General features: G+C 39.7%; 2 protein-coding genes across 4 annotated transcripts in view; one reads left to right on the top strand and one right to left on the bottom strand.

Moving 5' to 3' along the window:
• Positions 1-5,775, top strand: part of LOC133655271 (uncharacterized) — a 44,232-nt gene extending 38,457 nt beyond the window's left edge. The window contains exons 3-5 of the mRNA XM_062055261.1: positions 593-811; positions 2,551-3,132; positions 5,596-5,775. Of these exons, the coding sequence (XP_061911245.1) occupies positions 593-811; positions 2,551-3,132; positions 5,596-5,775 (981 nt within the window). The remainder of the gene's footprint in view (positions 1-592; positions 812-2,550; positions 3,133-5,595) is intronic.
• Positions 1-24,328, bottom strand: part of LOC133656094 (thyroid hormone receptor alpha-B) — a 350,922-nt gene that overhangs the window by 199,199 nt on the left and 127,395 nt on the right. The gene's annotated exons all lie outside the window — the stretch shown is intronic.

The following is a 24,328-nucleotide window of genomic DNA, read 5'->3' as shown; positions in this document are numbered from 1 at the left end:
TCCTGGGAAACTTATCAAGGAACTGTTTGTATTATTAGGTCCATCAGTGTTAAATATTATAAACGTATCACTTTCCTCCGGCACTGTTCCCCTAGCATTCAAAAAAGCGGTTATTCATCCTCTGCTCAAAAGACCTAACCTCGATCCTGACCTCATGGTAAACTACCGACCGGTCTCCCACCTTCCGTTTATTTCCAAAATTCTCGAAAAAATTGTTGCACAGCAGCTAAATGAACACTTAGTGACTAACAATCTCTGTGAACCTTTTCAATCCGGTTTCAGGGCAAATCACTCTACGGAGACAGCCCTCGCAAAAATGACTAATGATCTATTGCTAACGATGGATTCTGATGCGTCATCTATGTTGCTGCTTCTTGATCTTAGCGCCGCTTTCGATACCGTCGATCATAGTATTTTATTAGAGTGTATCAAAACACGTATTGGTATTTCAGACTTAGCCATGTCTTGGTTTAACTCTTATCTTACTGACAGGATGCAGTGCGTCTCCCATAACAATGTGACCTCGGACTATGTCAAGGTAACGTGCGGAGTTCCCCAGGGTTCGGTTCTTGGCCCTGCACTCTTTAGTATTTACATGCTGCCGCTGGGTGACATCATACGCAAGTACGGTGTTAGCTTTCACTGTTATGCTGATGACACTCAACTCTACATGCCCCTAAAGCTGACCAACACGCCGGATTGTAGTCAGCTGGAGGCGTGTCTTAATGAAATTAAACAATGGATGTCCGCTAACTTTTTGCAACTCAACGCTAAGAAAACGGAAATGCTGATTATCGGTCCTGCTAGACACCGACATCTATTTAATAATACCACCTTAACATTTGACAACCAAACAATTAAACAAGGCGACTCGGTAAAGAATCTGGGTATTATCTTCGACTAAGGCTGAAACGACGCGTCGACGTAGTCGACGTCATCGGTTACGTAAATACGTCAACGCCGTTTTTGTGCGTCGACGCGTCGCATATTTACGTCACACTACCGTCATGGCGGCGCGCAAAGCAGACTGTGCGAGCGAGGGGAAAAACGCACGCCAAAAGTCGTCAAAAGTGTGGGAGTATTTCAATACACAGCCTAATAATGTTGTTGTATGCACACTGTGTCGAGCGGAAATGGCCTATCATAGCAGCACAACGGCTATGAACGAACATTTGAAAAGAAAACCATCAACCATCAACTAGTCAATCGTCCGCGTTAGCATACGTTGTCATTACACAAAAACATGAATGTGTCATTTGTATCTGCTAGGGGTGTAACGGTATGTGTTTTGTATTGAACCGTTTCGGTACGGGGCTTTCGGTTCGGTACGGGGGTGTACCGAACGAGTTTCTAAGCTAAAGCTAACTTTAGCTGCTAAAGTCTTAACAAGTTGCTTTGCTCCTCTGCCTCTGTCTCAGCACCCAGCATTGTCCCACCCATACAACCATCTGATTGGTACACACGCAGCATTGTCCCACCCACACAACCATCTGATTGGTACACACGAAGCATTATCAGCCAATCAGCAGTGTGTATTCAGAGCGCATGTAGTCAGCGCTTCAGCGTCGAGCAGATAGGTGTTTAGCAGGTGAGCATCAGGCAGCGGACTCTCCCCAAATGATAATAAACACCTCCCAGTCAACTACTAGTAACATCACTATGAGCCCGTTGACCTACTAGAAACTTAAACTGCAGCTCAGCTCGCTCGCAGTCCTGGTTTGAGGTGAAGGCTAATTACCTCTCAGTTCCAGCCACATCAACCCCTTCTGAGCGCCTATTTTCAGCTGCTGGGAATATTGTAAACAAGAAAAGAAGCAAAGCAAGTAGACATGCTAACCTTTCTTCATTACAACTGTTAGTCACTCACTGGAATGAGTAGAATTGGTTATTGTGTACTGTGTTGGACTGGATGTTTATTTTGCACATTTTAAAAGCAATACTTAATGTTTACAGTGCTCCAGAATATTTAGATTGGCACTTTTTTGTATTGGATGTTTAACTTTATTTTTGCACATTTTAGCAAATAAGCAATACTTTCACTTTTGTTGAAATGTTTACACTGTTGTTACAGAATATTTCGTTTTGCACTTTTTTGTATTGGATGTTTATCTTTATTTTTGCACATTTTAAAGCAAAATAAGCAATACTTTTACTTTTGAAATGCTTATACTATTGCAGAATATTAAGATTTGCACTGGATGTTTACTTTTATATTTGCACATTAAAAAGCAAATAAGCTACTTTTAATTTTGTTAAATGTTAAAAGTTTTAAATGTTTACATTGTTACAGAATATTTTGTCACGTTGTTGTCAATGTTGACTGAGTGGCCATACTTTTTTTTTTGTAAATAAAAGCCATGCCTTTTGAAAAAACTGGCCTACTTTTATTTTTTCATCTTCATTTTAAATAAAATAAAATAAAAAATAATCGGTAAAAGGAAAAATAATCTATAGATGAATCGAAAAAATAATCTATAGATTAACTGATTAATCGAAAAAATTATCTATAGATTAATCGATAGAAAAATAATCGTTAGCTGCAGCCTTATCTTCGACCCAACTCTCTCGTTTGAGTCACACATTAAGAGTGTTACTAAAACGGCCTTCTTTCATCTCCGTAATATCGCTAAAATTCGTTCCATCTTGTCCACTAGCGACACTGAGGTCATTATTCATGCGTTCGTTACGTCTCGTCTCGATTACTGTAACATATTATTTTCGGGTCTCCCTATGTCTAGCATTAAAAGATTACAGTTGGTACAAAATGCGGCTGCAAGACTTTTGACAAAAACAAGAAAGTTTGATCATATTACGCCTATACTGGCTCACCTGCACTGGCTTCCTGTGCACTTAAGATGCGACTTTAAGGTTTTACTACTTACGTATAAAATACTACACGGTTTAGCTCCAGCCTATCTCGCCGATTGTATTGTACCATATGTCCCGACAAGAAATCTGCGTTCAAAGAACTCCGGCTTATTAGTGATTCCCAGAGCCAAAAAAAAGTCTGCGGGCTATAGAGCGTTTTCTATTCGGGCTCCAGTACTCTGGAATGCCCTCCCGGTAACAGTTAGAGATGCTACCTCAGTAGAAGCATTTAAGTCCCATCTTAAAACTCATTTGTATAATCTAGCCTTTAAATAGACCCCCCTTTTTTAGACCAGTTGATCTGCCGTTTCTTTTCTTCTCTCCTCTTCTCCCCTGTCCCTTGCGAGGGGGAGTTGCATAGGTCCGGTGGCCATGGATGAAGTGCTGGCTGTCCAGAGTCGGGAACCCGGGTGGACCACTAGCCTGTGCATCGGTTGGGGACATCTCTGCGCTGCTGACCCGTCTCCGCTCGGGATGGTTTCCTGCTGGCCCCACTATGGACTGGAATCTCGCTGATGTGTTGGATCCACTGTGGACTGGACTTTCACAATATTATGTCAGACCCACTCGACATCCATTGCTTTCGGTCTCCATTTGCGGTCCTCTCCAAGGTTTCTCATAGTCATTCACCGACGTCCCACTGGGGTGAGTTTTTCCTTGCCCGTATGTGGGCTCTGTACCGAGGAGGTCGTTGTGGCTTGTGCAGCCCTTTGAGACACTTGTGATTTAGGGCTATATAAATAAACATTGATTGATTGATTGATATTGTCTTTGTATTTTTTACCATGTTTCCTCACCACTCTGCGGTGCAGTACTTGACAGGGGTGCACAAAAAAAATCGATTCACATTTGAATTTTCAATCCCCCTGATTCTAAATTAATTCATAATTTTAAAAAGTTCCATAAAACATTTTTTTATTTTTTTTTAAAGAATTTTTAATGAGAATACATTTTTATAAAATATATTTAATGTAACCAGAAGGAGCTTTTCTAACCTGTAACCTGTTTTAAAAAAGTGTCATGACAATTATTATACCAAACAATGCCTTGCAAAAATCAGTTAGAATACAAAATGCATGTTAGCATACGAGCTTTCTAGCTAATTTTACAAGTATACACTTTCCAAGTCAAATACTCTGTTCGTAGCATGTTAGCATGCTATTGTTCCGATGTTAGCCTTTTAGCACATTTTTGTACATACTCACTTTAGAGTCAAATATTTTGTGACTTTAACATGCCACCTGTTTCGTTACGTCATGTTACATTTAGCATGTTACCATGCTAACATTAACGGCTAGCTTTATGCCAATTTTGCAGGTATGGACTTCAAAAATACTTTGTATATTTGTTATATTTATGCACAGCAAGTAAACGCCAAGCTGACCGAAAAAATGTCTTCTTTAAAAACCGATTCTTAAAAATTATGAATCGATTTAGAATCAGTTTAAAATAGAATCGCAATTCAGATGAATAAATTTTTTTGAGCACCCATATTTAATGTGCTTGTAAGCTGCGTTTAGGGCTTATAAAGATGTTAAATGCATGTAATATTCATAAAAAGTATTTTTTTAAATAGCGCTCATCTATCTATCTGTGGATATATTTATCAAATGTGTTCAGTGCTAATACTTTTCAGTGTCTACAACAGATTAATTAGATTTACACGATTTCTTTAGGGAAAATTACTTTCTTTGTGTATGACCTGCTGGATTAAATTGCTTTTTGTATTTTAACTCGATTATATTTATTTTTATTGATTTATTCATCATTTTCTTAGACATGGATTGCCAATGAAACCGAGAAATTGCTATACCCCTGAGGCAATAGAAGACTTGAGGGATGACTATGTTTTAGAGATGGACAATAGGCGTTATAACAATGGGGCATAAACAGTCAAGCTACAGTAACTCTAATAAAAAAAGACGGCAGTACAAATGGCTAAAAGGCAATAAATGTTTGTAATGTACAGAAAACTAGATAATAAACAGAACAGATGTGATAAGAAAAACAGCAATAAGGCCGCTTATAGACCAACAACTGATTACATCTGCACAGGAAACATGACGTTACTTATTATGTGAATCTTTCCAGAAGCTGATGGAAATTGGCCAAAACGAAGGAAAAGAAGAAGGAAAGTAAAAGACGACAAAATACTCTCATGCAGGAAAGTAAATAGGAAGTTGGCAATAACACAAGTGGATTTATGATATTATAATAGTGATAGTGAACCAGCCACAGTCATTTTATTCATTAAGTACTTCCTGTCAAGCACTGAAGATCACTTCCTGTCAACCATGTCAACTACGGAAGATCACTTCCTGTTGTTAATGTCAACCTCGGAAGATCACTTCCTGTCCTTCATGTCAACGTCGGAAGATCACTTCCTGTCCATGTCAACCACGGAAAATTACTTGCGGTTGTTCTGTTAACCATGGAAAATCACTTCCTGTCCTCCATGTCAACCACGGAAGATTACTTCCTGTCCTTGTTGTCAACCAAGGAAGATCACTTCCTGTCCTTCATGTCAACCACGGAAGATCACTTCCTGTCGTTCATGTCAACCATGGAAGATCACTTCCCGTCAAACATGGAAAAATTACTTCCTGTCGTTCACGACAACCATGGGAGATCACTTCCTGTCGTTCATGTCAACCATGGAAGATCACTTCCTGTCGTTCATGTCAACCTTGGAAGATCACTTCCTGTCCTTCATGTCAACCATGGAAGATCACTTCCTGTCAACCATGGAAAAATCACTTCCTGTCGTTCACGACAACCATGGGAGATCACTTCCTGTCGTTCATGTCAACCATGGAAGATCACTTCCTGTCGTTTATATCAACCAGAAAAGATCACTTCCTGTTGTTCATGTCAACCTTGGAAGATCACTTCCTGTCCTTCATGTGAACCACGGAAGATCACTTCCTGTCCATGTCAACCTTGGAAGATCACTTCCTGTCGTTTCTATCAACCATGGAAAATCAATTCCTGCCGTTCATGTCAACCATGGAAGATCACTTCCTGTCAACCATGGAAGATCACTTCCTGCCGTTCATGGCAACCACGAAAGATCACTTCCTGCCGTTAATGTTAACTTTGGAAGATCACTTCCTGTCGTTTTTTTCAACCACGGAAGATCACTTCCTGTCAAGCTTGGAAGACCACTTCCTGTCGTTCATGTCAACCACAAAAGATCACTTCCTGTCGTTCATGTCAACCACGAAAGATCACTTCCTGACGTTAATGTCAACCTTGGAAGATCACTTCCTGTTGTTCATGTCAACCACAAAAGATCACTTCCAGTCGTTCATGTCAACCACAAAAGATCACTTCCTGCCATTAATGTCAACCTTGGAAGATCACTTCTTGTCGTTTGTCAACCATGGAAGATCACTTCCTGTCAACCTTGGAAGATCACTTCCTGTCGTTCATGTCAACAAAAAAGATCACTTCCTGTTGTTCATGTCAACCTTGGAAGATCACTTCCTGTCGTTTATGTCAACCATGGAAGATCACTTCCTGTCAACCTTGGAAGATCACTTCCTGTCTTTCCTGTCAACCCTGGAAGATCACTTCCTGTTTGTCCGGTTCAAACACTGGTGACATCTATTAAACAGACAAGAAGCAAGCAATCATGCAGAGACATAGATCAATTTGGCTCAAATGAGGAAAGACATTTTTTAGGCTGTTCTCTAGTTACAGATCCAAACTACGCTCTAAAGTCCAGCCCACGTGCTTCCTCCATTTTTTGGGAGGTCCCTGGTTACATCACTGAAGCTGCTGCTGAAGGAGGTGGGGTAATTTCAGCAACCCCAGTTAGACACAATATATGACTGTTCAAGAAATGCAAATTTGCTGACACTCATGATATCGCCTTGTCTCTGCTCTGTTTGCGTCACGGTACTCGATGTTCGGCCTTGGCAGTCAGCAGGCCGAGTCTGGACACAACACCGATACGAGACGACTTGCAATCTTTTGGATTGCCAGCTTTGCACAGATAGAAAAATACAACTTCAGCACAATTGATAATAACTATAGCAACGGCCCTTAAGCATAAGAGTTGTGTGATAATATATACATAATTATTCTAACACTGTTAACCATGGAAGATCACTTCCTGTCGTTAATGTCAACCATGGAAGATCACTTCCTGTCTTTCCTGTTAACCTTGGAAGATCACTTCCTGTCAACTACGGGAGATCACTGCCTGTCAGCTGGTGTGCCGCCTAAACGGGCAGCGGCAGCAACTGTGATGCTGGGTGAAGAGAAAGTGGAATGTTTCGGTTACTTAACAGTCGTGAGAACGGTCATGACTTTGTTTGGTTGTTACTACGACACGCCGAGCGCCGGGTGAGGACAGCATGTCAGAAAAGGTCAAGTGTTCGAGTCGTACTCCCGTCTCCTCTCCCCCGCCACGCGCTCACAAGCCATGACGGACGGCCAGCAGACGGAGCGTGAGTGGGCTGTCGCTGGATGGATGACGACGTGCTTCAAAGACGAGATCCTCCCTCGTTACGCCAACTCCGCCGCCAGCGCCGCCTTTTTTCAGCGCTCCGCCAACATGAATAGCTCGCTTTGTTGCCGCCAAGTTCCACTGGCAGACCTCTAATTAGCTAGGGGAGTTGTCCCCCTGCAGGCCTGCGTGGACTACAAAGAGGTACGGGGAAAGGTGCGGGAGCTGCAGGTCTAATTAGGAAGCAGCCGTGTGATTGGTCAATACCAACGCTAATAAAACCAAGTCGCAAAAGAAGTTTTGCGGGTTAATGGAAGTGTTACAAAGGAGCTCCGCCTGTCAATGTTCTCTTTCTGCCTATTTACCCATGATGCACCAGTTTTGTAAGTGTAGAGGGTTGACTCAATTTGGCATTGTAGGGAGCGTATTTCAGGGCTTTTATTTCCTGTTTAAGCCTGATTTGCGACCCCAAAAGGGACAAGCAGTAGAAAATGGATGGATGTTAGCACGCTAGCCTTGTTAAACTGTCTCAGTATCAAATACTTTGTTACTTGATAAATGATAGCGGTTAGCATTTCAGCATGCTAACGTTACCATGTTAGCCTTTTCGTTAATTTCACGCGTATTCACTTCAGAGCCAAATATTCAATTATTTTGCACATGCTAACTGTTAGCATGGTAAGTTTAGTATGGTAGCGTACTAAAGTTAATATACGAACTGTCTCAGGCTCAAATACTTTGTTACTTGATGAATATTAGCTGTTAGCATGTCAGCATGCTAACGATACCATGTTACCCTTTTAGTTAATGTCATACGTATTCACTTCAGAGCCAAATATTTAGTTACTTTGCACATGCCAACTGTTAGCATGGTAAGTTTAGTATGGTAGCGTACTAAAGTTAATATACTCGTCTCAGACTCAAATACTTTGTTACTTGACGAATGATAGCTGTTAGCATGTCAGCATGCTAACGATACCATTTTAGCCTTTTAGTTAATTTCATACGTATTCACTTCAGAGCCAAATATTTAGTTACTTTGCACATGCTAACTGTTAGCATGGTAAGTTTAGTATGGCAGCGTACTAAAGTTAATATACTTGTCTCAAACTCAAATACTTTGTTACTTGATGAATGATAGTTGTTAGCATGTCAGCATGCTAACGTTGCCATGTAAGCTTTTTAGTTATGTCATACGTATTCACTTCAGAGCCAAATATTTAGTTATTTTGCACATGCTAACTGTTAGCATGGTAAGTTTCGTATGGCAGCGTACTAAAGGTAATATACTCGTTGTCTCCGACTCAAATACTTTGTTACTTGATGAATACTAGCTGTTAGCATGTCAGCATGCTAACGTTAACATGTTAGCCTTTTCGTTAATATCATACGTATTCACTTCAGAGCCAAATATTTAGTTACTTTGCACATGCCAACTGTTAGCATGGTAAGTTTAGTATGGCAGCGTACTAAAGTTAATATACGAACGGTCTCAGACTCAAATACTTTGTTACTTGATGAATACTAGCTGTTAGCATGTCAGCATGCTAACGATACCATGTTACCCTTTTAGTTAATGTCATATGTATTCACTTCAGAGCCAAATATTTAGTTACTTTGCACATGCCAACTGTTAGCATGGTAAGTTTAGTATGGCAGCGTACTAAAGTTAATATGCGAGCTGTCTCAGACTCAAATACTTTGTTACTTGATGAATACTAGCTGTTAGCATGTCAGCATGCTAACGATACCATGTTACCCTTTTAGTTAATGTCATACGTATTCACTTCAGAGCCAAATATTTAGTTATTTTGCACATGCTAACTGTTAGCATGGTAAGTTTAGTATGGCAGCGTACTAAAGGTAATATACTCGTTGTCTCCGACTCAAATACTTTGTTACTTGATGAATACTAGCTGTTAGCATGTCAGCATGCTAACGTTAACATGTTAGCCTTTTCGTTAATATCATACGTATTCACTTCAGAGCCAAATATTTAGTTACTTTGCACATGCCAACTGTTAGCATGGTAAGTTTAGTATGGCAGCGTACTAAAGTTAATATACGAACGGTCTCCGACTCAAATACTTTGTTACTTGATGAATACTAGCTGTTAGCATGTCAGCATGCTAACGACACCATGTTACCCTTTTAGTTAATGTCATATGTAGTCACTTCAGAGCCAAATATTTAGTTACTTTGCACATGCCAACTGTTAGCATGGTAAGTTTAGTATGGCAGCGTACTAAAGTTAATATACGAGCTGTCTCAGACTCAAATACTTTGTTACTTGATGAATACTAGCTGTTAGCATGTCAGCATGCTAACGATACCATGTTACCCTTTTAGTTAATGTCATACGTATTCACTTCAGAGCCAAATATTTAGTTACTTTGCACATGCAAACTGTTAGCATGGTAAGTTTAGTATGGCAGCGTACTAAAGTTAATGTACGAGCTGTCTCAGACTCAAATACTTTTGCTACTTGACGAATGATAGCTGTTAGCATGTCAGCATGCTAACGTTGATATGTTAGCCTTTTCGTTAATACCATACGTATTCACTTCAGAGCCAAATATTTTGTCAAGACACGCATGCTAACTGTTAGCATATTAAGTTTAGCACGTTTGTATACTATAGTTAATATCTTAGTTTTATAGCTAGTTTTGCAAGTGTACACTTCGGAGTCCAATATTTTGAGACCACACGCATGCTAACTGTTAGCATGTTAAGTTGAGATTGTTAGCATGCTTACTTTATCAGCTGGCTTTCAGCTCATTTTGACGGTTTTACACCTCACTGTCAAATGTTTTTTTACTGGATGTATGCCAACTGTTAACATGTTAGCATGCAAGCTTTTAGACAACTTGTCTTTTAGTAGTAGTGTACAGCTCTGGTAATGGGTACATTCGCACCCACCTGCACAAATGTACTTCAAAATGTAACAATCAAAATAAATATGACTTTTTTTTTGTTTACTAGGGCATGTATATATAATATGCATTAGTTTGACCATTTAAAATCAACGATAATAAAAAGGAGATGCTTAGAAATAGCATAAAAATGCCCCAAAAACTTGGAAAAACGCGATTCATAGCGTTACTTTTTGGTGTAACCATCATGAGCGTTCTGTTCTGGTATATTTCTTTTATATTTTAAAAAAATCATCATATTTATGTATTACTAAATTTAAATAGGTATTGATCAATCTTTAAGTTGTGTGTATTTGATTTCAGTTTGCTTTTGACATCTTATTTAGAATTGTAGTTGAAACTTTTACAACCTTGTGTTGCGCTCATGATGGCGTAACCAAACTGGAATTTCATTGAATTATCTAATTTTGAATATTTATTCCCTTTTTTACATTTAGTATATTTAAATATTCATTTATAAACATTGAATAAATTTCAAATATCAATAAAATGCAAATGCCTTCATCTTATAGGGTAATGTTTAGTTACACCAAGTCATGAGTTACACACATCTGAAAACAGTTTAGCTCGTTACAGAAGCTACAGAACTGACCTTCCTTTGAGCAGATTGACTTTCTGGAGCATCACATTTGTGGGGTCAATTAAACGCTCAAAATGGCCAGAAAAAGAGAACTTTCATCTGAAACTCGACAGTCTATTCTTGTTCTTAGAAATTAAAGCTATTCCACAAAATTGTTTGGGTGACCCCAAACTTTTGAACGGTAGTGTATAAGACAATAAAGTCCCATATAAAATTATGTTTCTAGCAATATTTTAATTTTGCCTTTGAAAGTAACATTCCAATGTCCATTAGTGGAGCTGTACACAGTAAGTAAACAAACAAAGGCTCCTAATTAGTCTGCAGTAACATATTGTGTCATTTGGTCGAACCGGTACTTTTTAGAGGCGGTATAGTACCGAATGGCCTTGAATAAAATAGTGAACATACTAGTGCAGCCCTTTGAGACACTCATGATTTAGGGCTATATAAGTAAACTTTCATTGATTGATTGATAGACAACTTGTCTTTTAGAAGTAAGTAAATAAACAAGGACTCCTGATTAGTCTGCAGACATACACTACTGTTCAAAAGTTTGGGGTCACATTGAAATGTACTTATTTTTTAAGGAAAAGCACTGTACTTTTCAATGAAGATAACTTTAAACTAGTCTTAACTTTAAAGAAATACACTCTATACATTGCTAATGTGGTAAATGACTATTCTAGCTGCAAATGTCTGGTTTTTGGTGCAATATCTACATAGGTGTATAGAGGCCCATTTCCAGCAACTATCACTCCAGTGTTCTAATGGTACAATGTGTTTGCTCATTGGCTCAGAAGGCTAATTGATGATTAGAAAACACTTGTGCAATCATGTTGACACATCTGAATACAGTTTAGCTTGTTACAGAAGCTACAAAACTGACCTTCCTTTGAGCAGATTGAGTTTCTGGAGCATCACATTTGTGGGGTCAATTAAACGCTCAAAATGGCCAGAAAAAGAGAACTTTCATCTGAAACTCGACAGTCTATTCTTGTTCTTAGAAATGAAGACTATTCCACAAAATTGTTTGGGTGACCCCAAACTTTTGAACGGTAGTGTATGCAGTAACTACGGATGTCCGATAATGGCTTTTTGCCGATATCCGATATTGTCCAACTCTTTAATTACCGATACCGATATCAACCGATATATACAGTCATGGAATTAACACATTATTATGCCTAATTTGGACAACCAGGTATGGTGAAGATAAGGTCCTTTTTTACAAAAATAAATAAAATAAAATAAGATAAATACATTTAAAAACATTTTCTTGAATAAAAAAGAAAGTAAAACAATATAAAAACAGTTACATAAAAACTAGTAATTAATGAAAATGAGTAAAATTAACTGTTAAAGGTTAGTACTATTAGTGGACCAGCAGCATGCACAATCATGTGTGCTTACGGACTGTATCCCTTGCAGACTGTATTGATATATAATGTAGGAACCAAAATATTAATAATATAAAGAAACAACCCTTTTGTGTGAATGAGTGTGAATGAGTGTAAATGGGGGAGGGAGGTTTTTGGGTTGGTGCACTAATTGTAAGTGTAGCTTGTGTTTTTTATATTGATTTAATTTAAAAAAATAAAAATAAAAACACAAAAAAAAACGATACCAATAATAAAAAAAACCATACTGATAATTTTCGATATTACATTTTAAAGCATTTATCGGCCGATAATATCGGCATCCCGATAATATCGGGATGCTGATATTATCGGCCGATAAATGCTTTAAAATGTAATATCTCTAGCAGTAACATATTGTGTCATTTGGTCGAACCGGTACTTTTTAGAGGCGGTATCGTACCGAATATCCTTGAATAAAATAGTGAACATAATAGTGCAGCCCTTTGAGACACTCGTGATTTAGGGCTATATAAGTAAACTTTGATTGATTGAAGCTTTTTAGCTAATTGTGCAGGTATACATCTCACAATCAAACATTTCAGTACTTCACTCATGCTAACTATTAGCACGTTAGCCTGCTAACGTTATCACGCTAGTTTTTTTTTATAGCTCATTTTGCAGTTATGCATCTAAGAGTCATATCATTTGTTTCCCTGAAGCTAGCGTGCTAGGTGTTCTAATTACAGGATTCAGGCGCAATTTTCTGCCAAACAATTGTTTGCCTCGCTGCTTTACGTGCATGTGTTGTGTTTTACGCTGATGTAGCCATCTCTGAGTTCATCGCTATTCGTTTACTTCTATATATTTGTTTTCAGCACGTCATGTAACACCGTGGAAGTGTTGCATTTCTTCCAAAACAGATTGTTTATACAACAGTGCAACACCTCGCCAGACATCAGGTACGTGCTGCTGGGCGTGTACTTGACTAGCACGAGCGTGGCGCCGGCTCACACGCCGGTGCTATATTTGTGCGCCTGTGAAAACACAAAACAAGTGTTGAGCAAAAGATAAGGAGGACATTTGCATCGAAAGACGGCTCCTGCTAAACGGTACAGTTTGGTTTGCGATGCAAGCTGGCATTTGTTTTTAAAAAGCACTTCAGATATTGAAGAGTTCAAACTTTCCATTTGTAACTTTCTTGCAGTCATGGGCATCACTCAGAAACAACGCAAGGTTCAAGTAGGGCTGGGCGATAAAACAATAACAATATATATCGCGATAGACATGTGATCAATATCAATAGAAAATGGGGTCGATAAAACGTTCGATAATTTCACTGAGTTCTGTTAGAAAAAAAATAGGAAGAAAGGCAGAGCCGGAACCGCACGGCATTCTGGGGAGTGTAGGCAGAGGAAGGGCTTTGGCCTCTCCACCTATCACGGCCGAGCCTGAACCGCAAGGCATTCTGGGAAATGCTAACAGGAAGAAGAAAAAAGCAACAACGGCTAGCTGACGACGAGGAGTGAAACGAAACGGGAATATGAGCGCGGCAGCACGAGAGGAAATTGTAAATAAAAAAGGAAACGTCACGTCACCAGTTTGGCAGTATTTTGGATTTTTTAAAATCCGATACGAATCAGAGTAATACTGTCTGCAAACTTTGCAAGGTCGTCGTCCCGACCAAGTCTGGGAACACGACAAACTTATTTTAGCACCTGAGCCGCTCTCACCCGCTGGAGTACAGCAGTATCAAACAGCCACAACCATCTACATCAGCCGGTGCAAGTGGAACAGCACCGAAGCGGCAACAACAGACCACCATCGTCTCGACGGTGGTCTGTTGTTGCTGCAGACTGTATTACTCGGCAGCAATGCCATACGACAAAAATTCAGTGGTGTATCAATTAGCGAAGGACATGCTAGCGCTCAGCATAGTTGAGAAGTCTGGGTACCAGAATCTCATACACGTGCTCGACCCCTGTTATGTTCTACCTGGCCGAAAGCACTTTTCCAAGACAGCTATTCCTAAGCTTTACACAATGTGCAGGGAATCCGTGGAAAAGGAGATACTGAAGTTGGTTTGATTTTTCCAGAAATGACTGAAGAGGGAAACAGGTTTGTTTTGTCACAGATGTTCAGACGCAAATTAATTCCGATGTTTACAATATTCTGTAAGACATGTTTGTTTCTGCTTGCTTAATGTGACTGTTATTTATTTGCATATATTGTTACCAATATGGCTTTAAAGCCTGAGTTGTACACTACTAATTTCTTAATTACAATACTTTGCACATTTTGTTGGATTAAGCATTTATTTAATGTCAATATTTGCACATCGACCAGTATTTTCATTTATCTGACTGTTTTTCATAATGCTGACCTCGTTCTAAAGGTTAAAGGTTATATTTAAAATAAAAGTATTTAAATTCAGCTTTTTTTCTCCTGGTCTTTATTTAGAATAGTTTTGGGTTTTTTATCAATAATTATCGATATCGACTGATATGAAACACTTATATCGTGATACATTTTTTAGTCATATCGCCCAGCCCTAGGTTCAAGTCAGTGCAGTGAATTGTGTGACCTTATTTATTGTCATGTCAACAGAATAACTAAGGACTTTGCGGTGAAATAATTACATATTTAAAGGATATTTACTTGTTATATCTTGGTTTCTTACACTTCTTAGTGCCAGTTCCTCCATAAATTAGATTTGGATTTTAGGGCTGCAACAACTAATTGATTAAATCGATTATTAAAATAGTTGGCGAATAATTTAGTCATCAATTCGTTGGATCTATGCTATGCGCATGCGCAGAGGCAATTTTTTTTATTTTTTAATAAACCTTTATTTATAAACTGCAACATGTACAAACAGCTGAGAAACAATAATCAAAATAAGTATGGTGCCAGTATGCTGTTTTTTTTTCAATAAAAAACTGGAAAGGATAGAAATGTAGTTTGTCTCTTTTATTTGATTATTAATCGATTAATCGTTAGTTGCAGCCCTATTTGATTTAAGGACAAACTTGCAATAAGAAACATATGTTTAATGTACCCTAAGATTTTTTGTTAAAATAAAGCCAATAATGTTATTTTTTGTGGTCCCCTTTATTTTAAGATGGGACTTAAATGCTTCTACTGAGGTAGCATCTCTAACTGTTACCGGGAGGGCATTCCAGAGTACTGGAGCCCGAACAGAAAACGCTCTATAGCTCGCAGACTTTTTTTGGGCTCTGGGAATCACTAATAAGCCGGAGTTCTTTGAACGCAGATTTCTTGCCGGGACATATGGTACAATACAGTCAGCAAGATAGGATGGTGCTAGACCGTGTAGTATTTTATACGTAAGTAGTAAAACCTTAAAGTCACATCTTAAGTGCACAGGAAGCCAGTGCAAGTGAGCCAGTATAGGCGTAATATGATCAAACTTTCTTGTTTTTGTCAAAAGTCTAGCAGCCGCATTTTGTACCAACTGTAATCTTTTAATGCTAGACATAGGGAGACCCGAAAATAATACGTTACAGTAATCGAGACGAGATGTAACGAACGCATGAATAATGATCTCAGCGTCGCTAGTGGACAAAATGGAACGAATTTTTGCGATATTATGGAGATAAAAGAAGGCCATTTTAGTAACACTCTTGATGTGTGACTCAAACGAGAGAGTTGGGTCGAAAATAATACCCAGATTCTTTACAGAGTCGCCTTGTGTAATTGTTTGGTTGTCAAATGTTAAAGTGGTATTATTAAATAGATGTCGGTGTTGAGCAGGACCGATAATCAGCATTTCCGTTTTCTTAGCGTTGAGTTGCAAAAAGTTAGCGGACATCCATTGTTTAATGTCATTAAGACACGCCTCCAGCTGACTACAATCCGGCATGTTGGTCAGCTTTAGGGGCATGTAGAGTTGGGTGTCATCAGCATAACAGTGAAAGCTAACACCGTATTTGCGTATGATGTCACCTAGCGGCAGCATGTAAATGCTAAAGAGTGCAGGGCCAACTCACTTGTATACTCTAGCCTTTAAATAGACCCCCCTTTTTTAGACCTGTTGATCTGCCATTTTCTTTTCTCCTCTGCCCCCTTGCTGGGTTATTCAGGTTCCGGTGACCATGGATGAGGTGCTGGCTGTCCAGAGTTGAGACCCGGGGTGGACAGCTCGCCTGTGCATCGGTTGGGGACGTCTATGCGCTACTGACCTGTCTCCGCTCGGGATGGTCTCCTGCTGGCCCCACTATGTACTGGACTCTCACTGTTATGTGGATCCACTAGGGACTGTACTTAGAGGGGGGGTTACCCACATATGCGATCCTCCCCAAGGTTTGTCATAGTCATTCACATCGACGTCCCTTGTGTGGGCTCTGTGCCGAGGATGTCGTTGTGGCTTGTGCAACCCTTTGAGACTTTTGTGATTTAGGGCTATATAAATAAACATTGATTGATTGATTGATTGATTTATAAAAGTATCGGAAAAAATTTGGCACCGGTACCAAAATATTGGTATCGGGACAACACCAAATGGAAGAAATCAATTTTTTGATTAAAAATTGTTACAAATCAAAATCGCGACTCAATTGAAAATCTGTTTTTTGGACAGCCTTAATATCTACCGGATCGGAACACTCCTAATCAAAAGTAAGCCTCATTGTTAGAGATGTCCGATAATGTCGGACTGCTGATATTATCGGCCGATAAATGCTTTAAAATGTAATATCGGAAATGATTGGTATTGGTTTCAAAAAGTAAAATGTATGACTTTTTAAAACGCCGCTGTGTACACGGACGTAGGGAGAAGTACAGAGCGCCAATAAACCTTAAAGGCACTGCCTTTGCATGCCGGCCCAATCACATAATATCTACGGCTTTTCACACACACAAGTGAATGCAAGGCATACTTGGTCAACAGCCATACAGGTCACACTGAGGGTGGGCCGTATAAACAACTTTAACACTGTTACAAATATGCGCCACACTGTGAACCCACACCAAACAAGAATGACAAACCCATTTCGGGAGAACATCCGCACCATTACACAACATAAACACAACAGAACAAATACCCAGAACCCCTTGCAGCACTAACTCTTCCGGGACGCTACTATATACACCCCCCGCTGTTTTGAGGCATGTTAAAAAAAATAATGCACTTTGTGACTTCAATAATAAATATGGCAGTGCCATGTTGGCATTTTTTTCCATAACTTGAGTTTAATTATTTTGGAAAACCTTGTTACATTGTTTAATGCATCCAGCGGGGCATCACAACAAAATTAGGCATAATAATGTGTTAATTCCACGACTGTATATATCGGTATCGGTTGATATCGGAATCGGTAATTAAGAGTTGGACAATATCGTAATATCGGCAAAAAAGCCATTATCGGACATCTCTACTCATTATCTTTGTGAGAGCCATCTTGTGTTTCACTACAGGAGTCTTCCCACCACCACACATCCTTTTTTTGGCCTATTCCCATAGCTGTTTTGAACCATGAACGCATCGTGATGCATTCGTGTGGTTTCCTGGGGTTTTTAGCGGTGCAAACCAAACCAAACTGTAAAGTACTCCCGTCCTTTGAAGCATCGGTACCGTTGGATTCCCCGGGCCAGAAGGAGAAGGACCCCCTGGCTCGAGTTCACTTTTCCACAGCGGCACTATTCGTACAATTTATGTTCTATTGTGGGCTCTTAAGGTGCCGGCGCGCCAGCGTCTAAGAGCGTGCGGTGACGCGGTAAAGAGCACTCTCTCCGCTTTGTGCGCAAACAACAATCAAGGCAATTATTGCTCGGGCTGTAATTTCTCCGCGCAGCCCGGACAGGAAAAAGCACGGCAATTACAGAACACTCCTTGAGGCTACTTTCTCTCTTGAGGACACTGACGGGAAGAATTGTTGCTCGTCTATAATTCTAGAAGGAATTGGGGTTGTACGGTGTATTGGTACTAATAAAGTACCGCGGTACTAATCAATTTAAAAAGGTATTCAGACTTTCAGACTTGACTTAAATCAATAACGGAGCAGCATCTCATGTGTCCCGTGAAAAACCGTCCGGCCGGAACTCTCTAGTAACTAAAGTTCCTTGGGTGAATAATGTAAACTCACTACACCGGTATGTTTTAGTGCTTTAATGACAGATATAAGTAAGAACTTTACACTACTTTATATTAGAAATGGCAACAGCGGAGGATGAATGTCCCATAACAAGAAGATAGAGAAAAAGAAGAAGCTTATCGACTACGGTGTTGGCACGGACTACAAAGGCGGACGCGCGCAATTTTTCAGAACTTATGCAGATCCCAAATACAGATCAGCAGGTACCAGAAGGTAAGAAAAGTTGCTTTTGCATAATATTGCGAAACAAAACGCCAGATAATACGTTTGTATGTCTTACCTTATACACACACCATAATAATAGTTGTATGTTTAATGCGCCACCAATCCTTCAAGTGGTGCGGCTTCATAGCTTACCAAAGTCGTACTTAAACCTTTATGATAGATTTTTGAGCGCCGTGTGTAATGTTCTAGATTTTCAATGAAACATATAAAACGTTGGCGTTGTTTATCTGATTCAGTCTACACGTGTCTCTTATGTGTGACTGCCATCATATTGCAGTCTACACGTATGTCTTATGTTTGACTGCCATCTACTGGTCACACTTATTGTTACACCATGTACCAAATAAAAATGCTTCGAGGTCGGTAAGCAAAACTAGAATTATTCCGTACATTAGGCGCACCGGGTTATAAGGCGTGTGTGGCTGGGTCAACTTTTTCAGCCAATTTTATAGCCGAACACCTCAGAGTCATATAACTTGGTACTTGACACATGTTAACTGTTAGCATGCTAACGTAGGCATTCTAGCATACTAACTTTAGCATGCTAACTTTTTTTGGCCAAATTTTACAGCCGAACATGTCAGAGTTACACTACCGTTCAAAAGTTTGGGGTCACTAAGGCTGAAACGACGCCTCGACGTAGTCGACGTCATCGGTTACGTAAATACGTCGACGCCGTTTTTGTGCGTCGACGCGTCGCATATTTACGTCACGCTACCGTCATGGCGAAGCGCAAAGCAGACGATCAAAGCAGACAATGCGAGCGGTGCGAGCGAGGGGGAAAAATCATGCCAAAAGTCGTCAAAAGTGTGAAAGTATTTCAATACACAGCCTAATAATGTTGTTGTATGCAGTTTCTAAGCTAAAGCTAACTTTAGCTGCTAAAGTCTTAACAAGCTGCTTTGCTCATTCTGCCTCTGTCTCAGCACGCAGCATTGTCCCACCCACACAACCATCTGATTGGTACACACGAAGCATTATCAGCCAATCAGCAGTGCGTATTCAGAGCGTTACCAGCCAATCAGCAGTGCGTATTCAGAGCGCATGTAGTCAGCGCTTCAGCGTCGAGCAGATAGGTGTTTAGCAGGTGAGCATCAGGCAGCGGACTCTCCCCAAATGATAATAAACACCTCCCAGTCAACTACTAGTAACATCACTATGAGCCCGTTGACCTTCTAGAAACTTAAACTGCAGCTCAGCTCACTCGCAGTCCTGGCTTGAGGTGAAGGCTAATTACCTCTCAGTTCCAGCCACATCGACCCCTTTTGAGCGCCTATTTTTAACTGCTGGGAATATTGTAAACAAGAAAAGAACCAGAGCATGTAGACATGCTAACCTTTCTTCATTACAACTGTTAGTCACTCACTGGAATGAGTAGAATTGGTTATTGTGTACTGTGTTGGACTGGATGTTTATTTTGCACATTTTAAAAGCAATACTTAATGTTTACAGTGCTCCAGAATATTTAGATTGGCACTTTTTTTTTTGGATGTTTATCTTTATTTTTGCACATTTTAGCAAATAAGCAATACTTTCACTTTTGTTGAAATGTTTACACTGTTGTTACAGAATATTTCGTTTTACACTTTTTTGTATTGGATGTTTATCTTTATTTTTGCACATTTTAAAGCAAAATAAGCAATACTTTTACTTTTGAAATGCTTATACTATTGCAGAATATTAAGATGTGCACTGGATGTTGACTTTTATATTTGCACATTAAAAAGCAAATAAGCTACTTTTAATTTTGTTAAATGTTAAAAGTTTTAAATGTTTACATTGTTACAGAATATTTAGTCATGTTGTTGTCAATGTTGACTGAGTGGCCATACTTCTTTTTTTTTGTAAATAAAAGCCATGCCTTTTGAAAAAACTGGCCTACATTTATTTTTCATCTTCATTTTGAATAAAAAAATAACCGGTAAAAGGGAAAATAATCTATATATTAATCGGGGAAAAAATCTATAGATTACCCGATTAATCGAAAAAAATAATCTATAGATTAATCGATAGAAAAATAATCGTTAGCTGCAGCCTTAGGGGTCACCCAAACAATTTTGTGGAATAGCCTTCATTTCTAAGAACAAGAATAGACTGTCGAGTTTCAGATGAAAGTTCTCTTTTTCTGGCCATTTTGAGCGTTTATTTGACCCCACAAATGTGATGCTCCAGAAACTCAATCTGCTCAAAGGAAGGTCAGTTTTGTAGCTTCTGTAACGAGCTAAACTGTTTTCAGATGTGTGAACATGATTGCACAAGGGTTTTCTAATCATCAATTAGCCTTCTGAGCCAATGAGCAAACACATTGTACCATTAGAACACTGGAGTGATAGTTGCTGGAAATGGGCCTCTAAACACCTATGTAGATATTGCACCAAAAACCAGACATTTGCAGCTAGAATAGTCATTTACCACATTAGCAATGTATAGAGTGTATTTCTTTAAAGTTAAGACGAGTTTAAAGTTATCTTCATTGAAAAGTACAGTGCTTTTCCTTCAAAAATAAGGACATTTCAATGTGACCCCAAACTTTTGAACGGTAGTGTATATAACTTGGTACTTGACACATGTTAACTTTTAGCATGCTAACGTAGGCATTCCAGCATATTAACTCTAGCATGTTAATTCTTAAAGCCGATTTTATAGCCCAACACCTCAGAGTCATATAACTTGGTACCTGACACATGTTAATTGTTAGCATACTAACTTTAGCATGCTAACCTTTTTGCCAAATTTTACAGCCGAACATCTCAGAGTCATATAACGTGGTACTTGACACATGTTAACAGTTAACATGCTAACGTAGGCATTCCGGCACACTAACTTTAGCATGCTAACTTTTTAAGCCGATTTTACAGCCCAACACCTCAGAGTCATACAACTTGGTACTTGACACATGTTAACTGTTAGCATGCTAACTTTAGCATTCTAACTTTAACATGCTACCTTTTTTTGCCAAATTTTACAGCCGGACATCTGAGTCATATAACTTGGTACCTGACCCATGTTAACTGTTAGCATGCTACCTTTAGCATTCTAACATACTAACTTTAGCATGCTAACTTTTGTTGCCAAATTTTACAGCCCAACACCTTAGAGTCATACAACTTGGTACCTGACACATGTTAACTGTTAGCATACTAACTTTAGCATGCTAACTTTTTTAGCCAATTTTACACCAACATCCATCCATTTTCTACCGCTTGTCCATCTCGGGGAGCGGGTCACAATGGAACCTATGCCAGCTGCACTCGGGCGTAGGCGGGGGTACACCCTGGACAAGTCACCACCTCAGAGTCATACAATTTAGTATGTGACAGATGTTAACGTTAGCATGCTAACGTTAGCCTTCTAGCAGACTATTATTAGCACGCTAACTTTTTTTTTAGCAAATTTCACCTGCATATGGTTTTTTCTCATATGACTTGGTCCTTGACGCATACTAACTGTTAGCATGCTAACATTAGCATTTAATTTTGGCCTGCGCATTTCGGCATTCACAAGCAATTTTCCTCAAAATGAAATATTCTAGTTCTTTTGTGTAATGTCGTAATCGGTAATGTTTTGATTCCGTCTTTAGAATGTGCCCCCACAGTGGATTGGAGGTTGAGGACTCGTTACATGAGAGGAGGTTTTCCTGAAAACATCCTGGGGGTCAGGGCTGTGAGAGGCCTCCCACCCCCTCCCCGAGTCTGCCGGGACGTCCCCCTTGTGGGGGCAAACATGAGGCTTTGAACTGGGAGGACAAAGGGGGAATTTGCCTCCCTGTCAAGATGGTGAATTATGATGAAAAAATGATTGCCCTCTGAGAAAGGAGGACTAAATATGGTAAGACCCCCCCATCCCCTTACTGAGGGGGGCACACTGTCACCGTCACTAAAACGAGGTGACGCCAGGTTTCAGCTTTGCATGTTGACGTAAGGTGATCGCACTGTGGGGTCGAAGGCTGCAGTCACACTTCAAGAGACGCTGACCTACAAAACGTGTCCTGACTCCGGCGTGGACTTGTTGACAATCCACTCCTTCAAGCGAGAGAAAAATACTCATTTGGATATCGGTCAAATAGCAGCAAAAAAACCAAGCATGGGATGATATGTGCCTGCATGCAAAATGTGTGATATTACGTGCGATACAAGTAGTCAGTCGTGCAGCGTGTTTACTTGTGTGTGGTATCATGTGCGATGCAAGCAGTCCTGCAGCGTGTTTACTTGTGTGTGATATCATGTGCGGTACAAGCGGTCCTCTAGCGAGTTTACTTGTGTGTGATATCATGTGCACTACAAGCAGTCCTGCAGTGTGTTCACTTGTGTGTGACATCATGTGCGATAAAAGCAGTCCTGCAGAGTGTTTACTTGTGTTTGATATCATGTGCAATACAAGCAGTCCTGCAAAGTGTTTACTTGTGTGTGATATCATGTGCGATACAAGCGGTCCTCTAGCAAGTTTACTTGTGTCTGATATCGTGTGTGATGCAAGCAGTCCTGCAGCGTGTTTACTTGTGTGTGATATCATGTGCGATACAAGCGGTCCTCTAGTGAGTTTACTTGTGTGTGATATCATGTGCACTACAAGCAGTCCTGCAGTGTGTTCACTTGTCTGTGATATCATGTGCGATATAAGCAGTCCTGCAGAGTGTTTACTTTTGTGTGATAACATGTGCACTACAAGCATTCTTGTAGCGGGTTTACTTGTGTGTAATATCATGTGCGATACAAGCAGTTCTGCAGAGTGTTTACTTTTGTGTGATATTATGTGAGATACAAGCATTCCTGTAGCGGGTTTACTTGTGTGTAATATCATGTACGATACAAGCAGTCCTGCAGAGTGTTTACTTGTGTGTAATATCATGTGGCATACAAGCAGTCCTGTGGCGTGTTCGCTTGTGTGCGATATCATGTGCGATACAAGCATCCCTGCAGAGTGTTTACTTGTGTGTGGTATCATGTGCGACACAAGCAGTGTTGCAGTGTTTACTTGTTTGTGATATCATGTGCAATACAAGCAGTCCTGCAGAGTGTTTACTTGTGTGTGATATCATGTGCGATACAAGCAGTCCTGCAGCGGGTTTACTTGTGTGTGATGTCCTGTGTGATATAAGCAGTCCTGTAGCGGGTTTACTTGTGTGTGATATCATGTGCAATACAAGCAGTCCTGCAGAGTGTTTACTTGTGTGTGATATCATGTGCGATGTAAGCAGTCCTGCAGCGGGTTTACTTGTGTGTGATATCATGTGTGATATAAGCAGTCCTGTAGCGGGTTTACTTGTTTGTGATATCATGTGCAATACAAGCAGTCCTGCAGAGTGTTTAATTGTGTGTGACATCATGTGCGATACAAGCAGTCCTGCAGAGTGTTTACTTGTGTGTAACATCATGTGCGATACAAGCAGTCCTGCAGAGTGTTTACTTGTGTGTGATATCATGTGTGATACAAGCAGTCCTGTAGCGGGTTTATTTGTTTGTAATATCACATGCAAAACAAGCAGTCCTGCAGCGGGTTTACTTGTGTGTGATATCATGTGCGATACAAGCAGCCTTGCAGCCTGTTAACTTGTGCAAAGTCAACATCTAAATGTCCTCCAATAAGCACACAAGTTCTTCTATTTTAGTCATGTCATTCACAAAAGGTAAACATGCTAGGCTATAGGAGCTAGCAGATACACAACAGCTAAGCACACAATAGCACACAAGCTAGACATAGGTAATAATCACTGAACAATAAAAAAGGCCTATTTGTCAATACAAACAAGTAACAAATAATGATAGTTGCATATTACTTACACATACAAAGTCTCTAACAAA

This window comes from Entelurus aequoreus, linkage group LG08, assembly GCF_033978785.1.
Source record: "Entelurus aequoreus isolate RoL-2023_Sb linkage group LG08, RoL_Eaeq_v1.1, whole genome shotgun sequence".
Classification (NCBI taxonomy): Eukaryota; Metazoa; Chordata; class Actinopteri; order Syngnathiformes; family Syngnathidae; genus Entelurus; species Entelurus aequoreus.
This window is presented reverse-complemented; position numbering and strand designations above follow the sequence as displayed.